Here is a 12,901-nt window from a genome sequence, read left to right on the forward strand (position 1 = left end):
ATTTCCTGCTACAGATGGTGCAGGAACCTACAAAGGGAGGGTGGGTGCTGGACCTTGTTCGTTAGGGAGGTGAAGGTCAGGGGCAGTTTAGGACAAAGCAACCACAAAATGTGAGAGTTCGAGATCCTGGGTGGAAGAAGAAAGCCAAAAAGTAGGATAGCTACCCTGAATTTTGGAAGAGCTAACTTTGATCTCCTCCAAAGTCTAGTATGAGCTGTCCTGTGGGCTATGCTGTTAGAAGGGAAGGGAGCCTGTGAGAACTGGGTAGCATCCAAACAGAGCTTCTTCCAAGCTCAGGATAGGTGCATCCCTTTGAGTAAGAAATCAGGAAAGAGAGGCAGAAGACCTGTGTGGATGAGCAGGGAGCTAATGAGTAAACTCAAAGGGAAGCAGAAGGATTATGAACTGTTGAAACAGGGTCTGAGCACCTGGGGAGAATACAGGAATGTGGTCAGGGCCTGTAGGGACGTGACTAGGAAGGCGAAAGGCCACTTGGAAATGAAGCTGGCAAGGGACATAAAGGGTAATAAAAAGGGTTTTTTTAGATACGTGAATAGTAAGAGGATGACCAGGGATAATGTAGGTCCCTTGCTGAATGAGGAGGGTGTCCTGGTAATGGGGGATGCTGAGAAGGTGGAGATACTGAATGCCTTATTTGCCTTGGTGTTCACTCCAAAGGCCCCTTAGGACCCACAGATCCTGGATGAAAGTAGGAGTGTTTGGGGAAATGAAGAGCTTCCCTCTGGTTGAGGTAGGGGAGGTCCAGGAGTGGCTCAAAGGGATTAATGCACACAAATCCATGGGCCCTGATGGGTTTCATCCACGTGTGCTGAGGGAGCTGGCGGAGGTGATTGCTGAGCCGCTCTCTATCATCTTCAACAGGTCTTGGAGGACAGGAGAAGTGCCTGAAGACTGGAGGATAGCCAATGTCACTCCAGTCTTTAAAAAGGGCAAGAAAGAGGAACCTAGTAACTACAGGCCAGTCAGCCTCACCTCTGTCCCCGGAAAGGTGATGGAACAGCTTGTTCTGGATGCCATCTCCAACCAATAGGAAGAGGAGAAGGTCACAAGGAGTAGTCAGCATGGATTCACCAAGGGGAAATCGTGCTTGACCAATCTCATAGCCTTCTATGATCTCATGACCGGCTGGGTAGATGGAGAGAGAGCAGTGGATGTCATCTACCTTGACTTCAGCAAGGCCTTTGATACTGTCTCCCATGACACCCTGATAGCAAATCTGAGAGAGCATGGGATAGATGAGTGGACAGTGAGGTGGGTTGAGAATTGGCTGTCAGACCAAGTGCAGAGGGTTGTGATTCGAGGAGCAGAATCAGACTGGAGGCCTGTGACTAGCCGTGTTTCCCAGGGCTTGGTGTTGGGTCCAGTCTTGTTTAATATCTTCATTGACGACCTTGATGAGGGAATAGCATCAGCAAGTACCCGATGATACAAAGCTGGGAGGAGTGGCTGACATGCAGGAACACTGTGCTGCCATCCAGAGAGACCTAGACAGGCTGGAGAGCTGGGCAGGGAGAAAACAGATGAAGTTCAACCAAAGCAAGTGTAAAGTCTTGCACCTGGGAAGGAACAAACATTTGTATCAGTACCTGCTGGAGAAGAGCTCAGTGGAGAAGGACCTGGGGGTCCAAGTGGATGACAAGTTGGCCATGAGCCAGCAGTGTGCCCTGGTGGCTAAGAGAGCCAATGGGATCCTGGGGTGCATCCGGAGGAGTGTAGCCAGTAGGTCAAAGGAGGTGATCCTCCCCCTCTACTCTGCCCTGGTCAGGCCCCACCTGGAGTATTGTGTCCAATTCTGGGCTCCTCGGTTCAAAAAGGACAGGGACCTCCTGGAGACAATCCAGAGAAGGGCTACAAAATGATTAATGGCCTGGAGGATCTTCCCTATGAGGACAGGCTAAGTAAGTTGGGACTCTTCAGCCTTGAGAAGAGAAGACTAAGGGGTGACCTAATTAAAGTTTATAATTATTTTAAGCAGGGGATGCAGGAGGAATCAGCCAGCCCCTTTTCAGTGTCTGTGGGGATAGGACAAGGGGCAATGGCTGCAAGTTGGAGCACTGGAAGTTCCGCACCAACAAGCGGAAGAACTTTTTCACAGTGAGGGTGACAGAGCCCTGGGACAGGCTGCCCAGGGAGGTGGTGGAGTCTCCTTCTCTGGAGATATTCAAGACCCGTCTGGACGCCTATCTGAGTGATATGTCCTAGGGAACCTGCTTTGACAAGGGGGTTGGACCCGATGATCTCTTGAGGTCCCTTCCAACCCCTACAATTCTATGATTCTTTGATTCTATGATTCAAAGTTGGAAGCTGGGAGAGCCTGAAAATGACGTCAGGCACTGTTAGAACATTGTCTTGGTAAGGAGAGACCTGAGCCCCAAGATTTCTGGGGCTGCTAGTGGGCTAACCACGGCGATTTCAAGCCAGGAACATCTTTCAGCCCTCACCCCTTTTCCTTAGGAACTATTGCTGGGCATTTAGGAGTTTCAACTGTGGATGCTGGTAGAGCCCAAAAACAACATCAGGCAATCTTAGGACCTCTCCCTTTGTTAGGAATGCCCTGATCCTAAAGGTTACTGGGGCTGCTTGTCCACTCCCTGAGGAGCAGTCAGGGCAATAATATCTTTAAACTCTCGCTCTTTTGTTTGGGAGCTGTTGCTGGAAGTTTAGAAATTTCAAAGATGGATGCTGGTAGAGCCTGAGGAGGCATCAGGCAATATTAGGAGAGTTCCCTTGGCAAGGAACGACCTGAGCACCAAGGTTCCTTGTGCTTCACGTCTGAACACTGATGAGGGTTCATGCCAAGAATATCTTTCAACCCTCGCTCCTCTTGTTAGAGACCTGTTGCTGGAGGTTTAGCACTTGCGAAGGTGATTGCTGGTAGATGGAAAAATGACGTCAGGCACTCTAAAGGCTGTTGCCTTGGCTAGGAATGCCCTGAGCCTCAAGGTTTCCTGTACTGCTACTCTACTACCTGGGGAGGCTTCAGGCCACAAATCTTTCTCAGCCCTGACACCAATGGGTTTGGGAGCTATTCCTGGATGTTTCTCAGTTTCAAAGGTGGGCTCTTCTAGAGCTCAAAAATGAAGTCAGGCAATCTTAGAACTGCTCCCTCTCCTAGGAAAGCCCTGAGCCCCAAGGTTACTGGGGCTGCTAGTGGGCTACCTGGGGAGGTTTCATGCCAGAAACATCTCTCAGCCCATGCACATTTTGTTTGGGAGCTATTACTGGACATTTAGAATTTCCAAAGTTGGACTCTGGTAGAGCCTGAAAATTACATCAGGGACCCATAGGACCGTTCCCTCAGCTATGAAAGCTCTAGGCCCCAAAGTTACTGGCACTGCTTTTGGGTTACCCAGGGAGCTTTCAGGCTCTCAAACCTTTTGTTTGGGACCTATTGCTGGACATTTGGCATTTTTGACTGGGGACATGGGTAGAGACAGAAAATGATGTCTGATATTATAGGACCATTGTCTTGGCTACGAATGCTCTTTGCCCCAAGGCTACCAGGGCTGCGTGTGGGCTACCTGGGGAGGTTTCAGCCCAGGAACATCATTCATCCTTCATAGATTTATTTGGGAGCTATTGCTGTATGTTTAGAATTTTTAAAGGGGGACACTAGTAGAGCCACAAAATGACACCAGGGACTCTTCAGACCATTCCAGTGGTTAGGAAAGCCCTGACCCCCAAGGTTACTGGGGCTGCTAGTGGGATACCTAGGAGAGTTTCTGGATGGGAAACATTTTCAGCCCTTGCAAATTTTTTTTTTTTGACCAACAGTAAAGGTTTTGGATTCTCCCTGTCCCTCCTTTCCTTAATAATTCTATAAATATATTAATAACAATGTTACTGGTATAAATAATAGTTCTTTAAATATTAAGTAATATTAAGAGTAATATTAATATTTTGTGCTTTTGATAATTAATAATGATTATATAAATATATTAATGACAAAGGGAGGGACAGGGAGAATCTCCAACGTTTATTCGACCCAGAGGGATCAATGTAATAGAGGGTGAAGAAAAGGCTGAGGAACTTAGTGCCTTTTTTGCCTCAGTCTTTAGCAGTAAGACCAGTTGTGTCCTGATACCCAGACCCCTGTGTGGAAAAATGGAGATGTGAATTGGCCCAAAGCTCCCATAATCCCAGGGGAATTGGTAAGTGACCTACTCAGCCACCTTGATCTGCACAAGTCAATGGTTCCAGATGGGATACACCTGAGGGTACTGAGGGAGCTGGCAGAAGTGCTCTCCAAGCCACTTTCCCTTATTTACCAGCTGTCCTGGCTGACCAGGGTGGTTCCGCCTGACTGGAAGCTGCACATGGGACACCCATCTGCAAGAAGGGCCGATAGGAGGTTCCCAGGGAACAAAATGCCTGTCAGACTGACCTCGGTGCTGGGGAAGGTGATGGAACAAATCATCTTGAGTGCCATCATGCAGCACATGCAGGCACCCAGGGGATCAGGCCCAGTCAGACTGGGTTTAGGAAAGGCAGATTGTGCTTGACCAAACTGATGTTTTTCTGTGACAAGGTGACCTGCTCTTTGGATGTGGGGAAGGCTGTGGATGTGATCTACCTGGACTTCAGTGACACCTTCATCACTGTCTCCCACAGCATCCTGCTGGAAGAACTAGCTGCCCATGGATTAGATGTGTATACTCTGTGCTGGGTTAGAAACTGGCTGTACAGCCAGACTGAAACAGTTGTGGTGAAGGGAGTTAAATCCAGTTGGCAGCAGGTCACACATGGTTTCCCCAGGGCTCAGTGCTGGGGCCAGTTCTCTTTAGTATCTTCATTAATGATCTGGCTGAGGGGATCAATTGGACCCTCAGTAAATTTGCAGATGGCACAAAAGTGTGTGAGTGTTGATCTGCTGGAAGGCAGGAAGGCTCTGCAGGGTGACTTGGACAGGCTGAAAAAAGGTCCTCCAGAGGAAATTCCTTTGAAATCTAAGGAATTACTAAGGACCCAACAAAAATCCAAGTAGTTGTATAAGTCCTGAGTTTTTTAATGAAAGTGACTTGAAGAGCCATGCTTGTAAGGGCTTTCTGGATGTTAATGAGCCCCATGGTGTCTTTTCTTCTGAGTCCACAGACCTCAGACACCAAGAGGAGAGTGAAGGAAGGTCTCCAGAAGTTGAAGTCAGGTGTAAAGCCCAAAGTGCCTTGAAACATTAAGAGGCCTCACTGGGAGCCATTGCTGACAAAACCTCCCCATGGGCTCATTAGAATAGACAACTACAGACAAACACAGGCAAAGCACAGGCAGCTCTGATGCTGAGGACACCCTGGCTTGGTCTGATGAAACAGAAATGCCAAGTGCTGACCCCAGCCCCTGGGCAGAGAGATCCTGACCCTCACCTGTGTCACCCTCCTTAGGTGTGTGATGCCAAAGGAAGGACAGGGCTATGAGACCTGTGGCCTCCCCTGCAGTGGGTGCAAGGAGGCAATGATTCTCCATGCCTGTGAGGACAATATGTCTCCTCTGAAGCCTTTGTGTCAGGGACATCAGCCATAACCAATGGGTAAAGACCTGGTTTCTATCGGGGCATTTCAAACTGGCCACCACCCTTTGCCATCTTCACCACAGCCCATCCCACCCTGCCCCACACCTGTGCCTGTTTCCCTGCACGCTGTAGGAACCCAATGCTCTTCCTCACCTCATTCTCACCCCACCATGTCCCTGCCCGTACTGCTGTCTCTCCCTTCCCGCCAGCTGTTCTCACAAACACAAAGCCACCAGCTCAGCCAGGCTTCCTCCAAGGGATTTCTTGCACCACAGCACTACCAGAGGGTCAGAATGACATTTCTTTATCTTCATGTCCACTCTCTGACCTCCAAAGCTGTGGTTTCACATGGACTTCCTTTCTTATTTCTACATAGCACAAAGATGGCTTCCCTCAGCACTCCACCGGCCCCTACAAAGAAAATTAACTTTATCTCGGTCAGAACCAGGCCACCTTTGCAGACAACAAGTGAAACACAATGGTGGGGTCACTCCTGTAGTCACACAGTATGGATAAGCCTGTTGGTCAGTTATGGTCAGCTGGGGCTGTTCTGTCCCCTTCCAGGTACTTGTGCACTCCCAGTTGACTCGTTTCTGAGGCAGAATTAGACAAAAGCCCTTGATGCTGTGCAAGCCCTGCTCAGCAAGCAACAAACAGGTTTATTCAGACTTTTTTTGCTTACAAATCCAAACCACAGAACTCTAGTGGCTGCCAGCATGAGAATTCATTCCAGTCCAGCCAAAATATGGTCAGGAGAAGAAGATCTTTCCTGGTTTAATACATTCTCAATATTCCTGTTCATCAAATTCCCAGAGTTTGTCAAGGTCTGTTTGAAGTGAAGTGCCATTTTCTTAGCAGTATACATCTCCTTGCAGGTGGCTCTTCAAAGTTGTGGTGCATTAAAATAAATGACAGCAAGAGGTGTCAAAGAACCTGGGACTCTATTGCTGGATATGTAGCATCTTCAAAGGTCGATTATGGTAGAGCCTGAGCAAAACAGACTCAAGACAGAATAAAAGAAAGAAAGAAAAGTGATTTATTACTACTACAACTACACACTGAGTGAACCAGTCGGGTAATGAGAAGCACAGGCCTCTCAGAAGGACTCCCTTCCATGGGTGCTGATGTTCGGGCCCAGACTCCCCTGACCTGGTCCCCCACAGAGTCACAACTCCCCTGGCAAACCTGCTGCAGGGTGGGTCAGTCTCTGCACAGGCCATAGATGGTCTCTGCTCCTCGTCCTTATCCACGGGCTGTGAGGGGACATCCACTCCACCATGGTCTTCACCATGGGCTGCAGGGGAATCTCTCTCTCTGGCACCCATGGGTGGGGATAAGGACAGTTTAATGCCAAAAATCACCATGAATGTGGAACAATAATGGTTAGTTACACTCACACCCAGTGCTAACACACAGTACCTTACTGACACAAGGATAACAGAAAGCTGCCTGACAGCAAGGACAGAACAACAGAGCCACCATCCCAGCCACACTCAGACTGTCCTGGAGGCAGCCAGCCAGCTCCCCCACAACCAGCTGCATTTATGGGGAAGTGGTGTCAGGGGCTGTGGAAAACAGCCTGGGCTAACTCAGCTCACCTGGGCTAACTCAGATCACCTGTGATGGCCGACTGGGGAGGTTAACCCTGGCCTGGCCAGATCCTGGACAGTTGAACAATTAATGGGTCGACACCCAGGGAAGATACAAGGATTCCCAGACCTGAAAGTCCAATTTCACACAACATGACCAACAAAACCTCCATTGTTGTCCTTCCAATTCAGACAATATTCCTCCTTTTCTGGAACTGGGGTTTTCCATGGTTTTGTTTCCTCATTCCAATAGAATGAATCATGACCAATGGTTATGTCACTTAGATCACTCAGGAGCCATTTTGGGGATATTGTTTCAACGTCCATGGCCAGTCTTTAAATCCTGAAGGGCTCCCACATCCCCAACAATTTGTCAGGTTAAAAGCGTTGGGCACCTGCTGGCCTAAAGTTATAAATCCATTTTGCCACCCCAGGCTGAAGAGGGGGGCACAAACATTTCCCCAGATATTAAAGGTGGTGATAATGGTTGACCAAAACAATGTTTGTGATACTCTGATAAACGTCCTATAAATATTAACAAAGCAGTTATTAACTAAACTATACAGACAATTAACAGCTTCATCTATTCCTTCAAGCAGGTGTCAGAGATTCCATATGGAAAAGAGAAAAACCCAGACTCAGTTTGTATTAAGGGACTGGTCATAGATTGTTATTAGAAGGATGGAATAATCCACCTTGTATTGACTTTGTGTTCCTTCCCATGGGCATCTTTTGCTTTCCAAGCGTATTTGTTGAGGGGCTCAGCCTGTACAAGGGGAACGGTCCCAATGGTCGGCATTTCTACCAAGACTGGCAGACCAGGAGAGAAAATGGCTTTTCTGGGGTGCTGGGAGTGTGGGGTTTGGGGATTAAGTTTGGGGTTTGGGTCAAAAGGCATTGAGTCGGGACATCCAATTATTCCCCAGCAATCACTGACTTGGGGAACTGCATCCCAGAGTCGTTCTGCCCAGTGTGGCTTGTGAGCTTTTAAAAACCCTTTCAAAAGCCCATTAGTTCTCCCCACTATCCCATTAGCTTGGGGGTAACACGGGCTGTGAAATCCCCTCCTCACTCCTCCTTCCTTGGCACACTCCTGCCCCTTGGCAGCAGTGAAATGACTGCCCTGGGCTGACTGAACAGACTGGGGGTTGGCAGAAAGCGAAACCAGTTTGTCAGGGCCCGCCCTGGATGTTCTCCTGCTGCTCCTGGAAATGCCTGGGCTGGGACTAGGCCAGAAATGATTTCCACTCCCACTAATACTCTTGTTTCCCCTCCACCTTCCCAAGAGCTCCAATAGAGTCGATGTGCCAGGCCTCCCAAAGGGTCTTTTTCTCTCTCAGCTGGAGGGGGGGTCTCTTCCATGGGGTGCCGCTCTAACCGCAGGCAGCATTGTTCACAGGCCCAGAGCCAGGTGGGGCAAGCTTCCCAGTGACAGGCCACCCCCTGGCATGTGCCTCCCTGTGGGAATCCTTGGATCCTGTCTGGCCACGTTTCACATGCAGCCATTCCAGGAGCCTGTCCCAATGTCCTCTGAGCTGGTCCTCTTTCTGCAGAGGGGCAATGCTGGCCAGTTCCTCTGAGCTGAGGGAGCTGGGCCTCGTTACCTTGGAGAAGAGGAGACTGAGGGGTGGCCTTATTCAGGTCAATGGGTCAAAGCTGGAGCAGAGGAAGTTCCATGTGAATGTCAGAAGAAACTCTTTCACTGTGAGGGTGACAGAGCCCTGGACAGACTGCCCAGGAAGGTTGTGGAGTCTTCTCCTCTGGAGACATTCAAACCCACCTGGATGTGTTCCTGTGCAGTTTAGTCTGGGTGATCCTGCTCTGGCAGGGGGTTGGACTTGATGACCTTTTGAGGTCCCATCCAACTCCTAACATTCTGTGATTCCTTGACCTTGGATCTCCCTGCACGTCTCTTGGAGCACCTCTGGCCCCTCAGGTTTCATCAGGTGTTGGTGTTTTAACACCTCCTTCTTGACCTCCACCCCCCCATTAATTCCCATAGGAGTTGGGACCAGCAGCTCCCAGGAAGCAGGTGCCTCTTTTGTGCCCACTGGAACTGTGGCAAGAGGAATCCCAGCTTTGGTTGGATTGATGCAGCCATGTGCCAGAGCTGCATCTCCTTTCAGCCCCAGGGCTGCAAAGGAAGGATGAGGTGCCTCTAGTCACTTGTCATACTTTTTACACTCCCCAAGGGAAAGAGTTCCCTTTCTGTCCCTGTCTGGGGGTCCTGCCTCATGTGGAGACAAGAAAAAGTGATTCTTCTGCCCAGCTCGTGTTTGATGAGGAGAAAGGACTCCGCTGGACAGAAGGATTTCTCCCTAGACTAGAGAGCAGATGGCAGGGAGGACTTCAGTGTCTTTCCAAGTTGGTTCCCTGGAGCTTCAGGAATACCTCAGAGGAGCCGAGGAGTACGTGACGCCTTCACCTGCTCCTCTGCTGTAGCTGGGCTGGACTCCTGGGACAGTGGGAGCTGATGCAACATTACAGCACTGATGAGGGACAGCTCTGCCACAGAGTAGCTCCTCTGCCAAGCACACAGGGCTGGGGACACTGCCTGTAGGCATTAAGGGGAGACCTGAGAGGCTGAGAGAGCTGACAGATGCTGAGAGCTCACTAGTGCAGAAATATTATCAGCACTCTACCTGTGAGTATGTTCCTGGTATGTCTGTGGGTGCAGGGCAATGCAGGTTCTGTTCCTGGAGGGATCTCCTAAAGCTGGGACATGGCATAGTGTGTGGGGTCTGTCAGGAGGAAAGGTTCTCCATAGGACCAGGAAGTGCTGCCTGGAAGCGATGCTCTTCTGCCCCATCAGAGGGACAGGGCAGGACAGCTGTCTTCTCCTGGGCATGGCTGAGGGGTTCCCAGGGCTGTCCTTGTGAGCAGGGTCCTTGTGACCCTGGGGTCTGTGTGCTGGGAAAGGGACTTTGCTTCTGCCAGGGTCAGCACTCAGCCTGCCCTCTGGGCTTTCTACAGGGATATAGACAGCACCTCTGGGTTAAAGTAGTGACCCAGGGAAGGACAATGTAGGGTCCTTCTGCTGTAAGAAAGTGCTGCCTGGGTCAGCTTTGCTCCCAGCCACAGCTGATCCTTGAGAAATGCCAAAGAGAATATTTCTGCAAAGGCAGAGTCTTTGCTTTGACTTTTCCTCTCCTGTGGGCTGTGCTGAGTGTGGTAGATGAGAACTGATTTCTCCCCTTGAGAATATGCAGTGAAAACTTGATTCTCCTGAAGATGTTGGAGCCTGGGCTGAGCCCTGCACAGACAGAGGTTCCCTGGGGCAGTGCCCTGATGCCAGGAGGGGTCTGCAGAGCAGAGCTGAGCATAGGGCAGGTTGGATGTGGTCTGTGAGCACAGAAAAGGAGGTGAGATGGGCAAAGAGAAAGAGCTGCAGGGACAGCTCCAGGCAGCAGAGACACTGTCAGGGAGGGAGGAGCTGCTCCCAGAAATGCTCTGGCACTGGGGATTTGGGACCTCCCTGACACTTTCCAACACCCACCCCCTGGTTTCTGCCACCCAGCACAGGCTCTGCAACCAGAGTTACAGGGTTTCAGGCTGAGTCTTCGCGGCAGCCCAAACAGCAGTGAGGAGAAACCCCTGAGTGCCTTTCTGTCTGTTCCTGACCCTAAAGATTTTGCTGCAGCATTTCCTGCTGTATCCCCTCCTGTCCTTGCTGCCTTTGTCCCACCATTACCTGGGGCTTTGAGCACGTCCATTGGTGGGGCTGGCACTGAGCTGACCCTCACTTCAGGACCCCCATCTGTAGGAATGAGGTTTTCCAGGCAGCTCCTGCTGGGCTGCAGCTGCCTCCCACAATGGCACCGCTCTCACAGGGACTCTTGTCCCCCAAAGAGGAGCCCCATCCAGGACACATCTCGGCACAGAGGCCGTGGCAATGCCACTCATCACCTGTGTGTGGACAGCTGCACTGTGCCCTGTGTGTCCCTGGCTGGGAGCGAGAAGCTGAGATCCTCATTGGGTGGGATGAGACCGCAGGAGGGCTTTGGAGCTCTCCCCTGCAAGACTGGATTCCTCAGCTCTCTTTGGGGTCCAGTTTCTTTTGCAGGGAACAGCAGGGTGTGATCAGAGAGTGTCCAGAACAGGGCAGCTGAGAGCAGGGCTGATGGACAGAGCAGCTCTCCCCACTCTGCATTCAGGGTAAGGTTTCACTGGCACTGCAGCAGCAATGTCAGGGAGTTCTGACGGAAGAAACAGTCCTCAGCTCATTTCACAGGGGATTTAGTCTGAGATCAGGCCATCCTTCTATTTACTGACTGCTGCCAGGCAGGACTGAGTTCTCCAGAGCCCACATCCAACCCTCCTCACAGCAGTGGCACGTTTAAGCCAGCACAAAGCAGACCTCCCAAAAGGGACCTGACAAAAGTCCTCCTGAATACTAAGTCAATCTCAAATGATTCTGTTAGAACTGGAAGATGTTTGCCTCAAAGAAGAGTTCCCTAACTTCTCATTTTGCCTTTTAATCATTGGAAAGGTCTCCATGCTCACAGAAAGCAGAAGATGTCCAACAGCAGCAGCTCCATCAGCCAGTTCCTCCTCCTGCCCTTTGCAGACACACGGGAGCTGCAGCTCCTGCACTTCTGCCTCTTCCTGGGCATCTACCTGGCTGCTCTCCTGGGCAATGGCCTCATCATCATCACCATAGCCTGTGACCACCACCTCCACACTCCCATGTACTTCTTCCTCCTCAACCTCTCTGTTCTTGACCTTGGCTGCATCTCCACCACTGTTCCCAAATCCATGGCCAATTCCTCGAGGGACACCAGGGCCATTTCCTACACAGGATGTGTGGCTCAGTTCTTTTTCTTTTTAATTTTTATCTCTACGGAGTACTATATTCTCACCATCATGGCCTATGACCGCTACGTTGCCATCTGCCACCCCCTGCACTACGGGACCCTCCTGGGCAGCAGAGCTTGTGTCCACATGGCAGCAGCTGCCTGGGCCAGTGGGTTTCTCAGTGCTGTGCTGCACACAGCCAATACATTTTCCCTCCCCCTCTGCCATGGCAATGCTGTTGACCAGTTCTTCTGTGAAATCCCCCAGATCCTCAAGCTCTCCTGCTCAGATGCCTACCTCAGGGAAACTGGACTAATTATGGTCAGTTCCTGTTTAGCTTTCGGGTGTTTTGTGTTCATTGTGGTGTCCTATGTGCAGATCTTCAGGGCTGTGCTGAGGATCCCCTCGCAGCAGGGACGGCACAAAGCCTTTTCCACCTGCCTCCCTCACCTGGCTGTGGTCTCCCTCTTTGTCAGCACTGCCATCTTTGCCTACCTGAAGCCCCCCTCCATCTCCTCCCTATTTCTGGACCTGGTAGCAGCATTTCTTTACTCAGTGTTTCCACCAGCAGTGAACCCCCTCATCTACAGCATGAGGAACCAGGAGCTGAGGGAAGCCGTGTGGAAACTGAGGCCTGTATGTTTTGAATTAGCCATGAACTGATCATCTTCGGCATATCACTGGCCATGTAGCTGTCATTAGGACCAGTCTGTATTTAGTAGGGGTTTTGGTTGTTGTTTTGTATTTTCATTAGCCTAGAGGGATGTATGGACTTCACTTGCTCAGCAGGTTTCCACCTCTTCTTGCTGTTTGGTCATTCAGGAGCTGTTCATCTTTCCAGTGTCTTCTTTGAGCTTCACAACATTTGAAAACATCCCGTCTTTCAGATGTCTAATAAACGGTTCTCTCAGAAGTTCAGTGTGTTGATAAGTGACCTTTCTATCTATCTGAACAAAAGTTGGTTTGGAGAGAATCTCCTCTGAAAGCTGAACCC

The 12,901-nt window shown here is 50.3% G+C and overlaps 1 protein-coding gene across 1 annotated transcript; it reads left to right on the top strand.

Annotated features, from left to right (window-relative positions):
- Positions 1–11,628: 11,628 nt before the first annotated feature.
- On the top strand, positions 11,629–12,570 carry LOC311200825 (olfactory receptor 14A16-like; the record flags this gene model as incomplete). The annotated part of the gene is made up of 1 exon (XM_084275130.1): positions 11,629–12,570. One exon carries the CDS (start codon positions 11,629–11,631, stop codon positions 12,568–12,570), a length of 942 nt encoding a protein of 313 aa, XP_084131256.1.
- Between the last annotated feature and the right edge of the window lie 331 nt (positions 12,571–12,901).

Source organism: Gallinula chloropus, assembly GCF_964237585.1.
Source record: "Gallinula chloropus genome assembly, chromosome: 25".
Lineage (NCBI taxonomy): Eukaryota > Metazoa > Chordata > Aves > Gruiformes > Rallidae > Gallinula > Gallinula chloropus.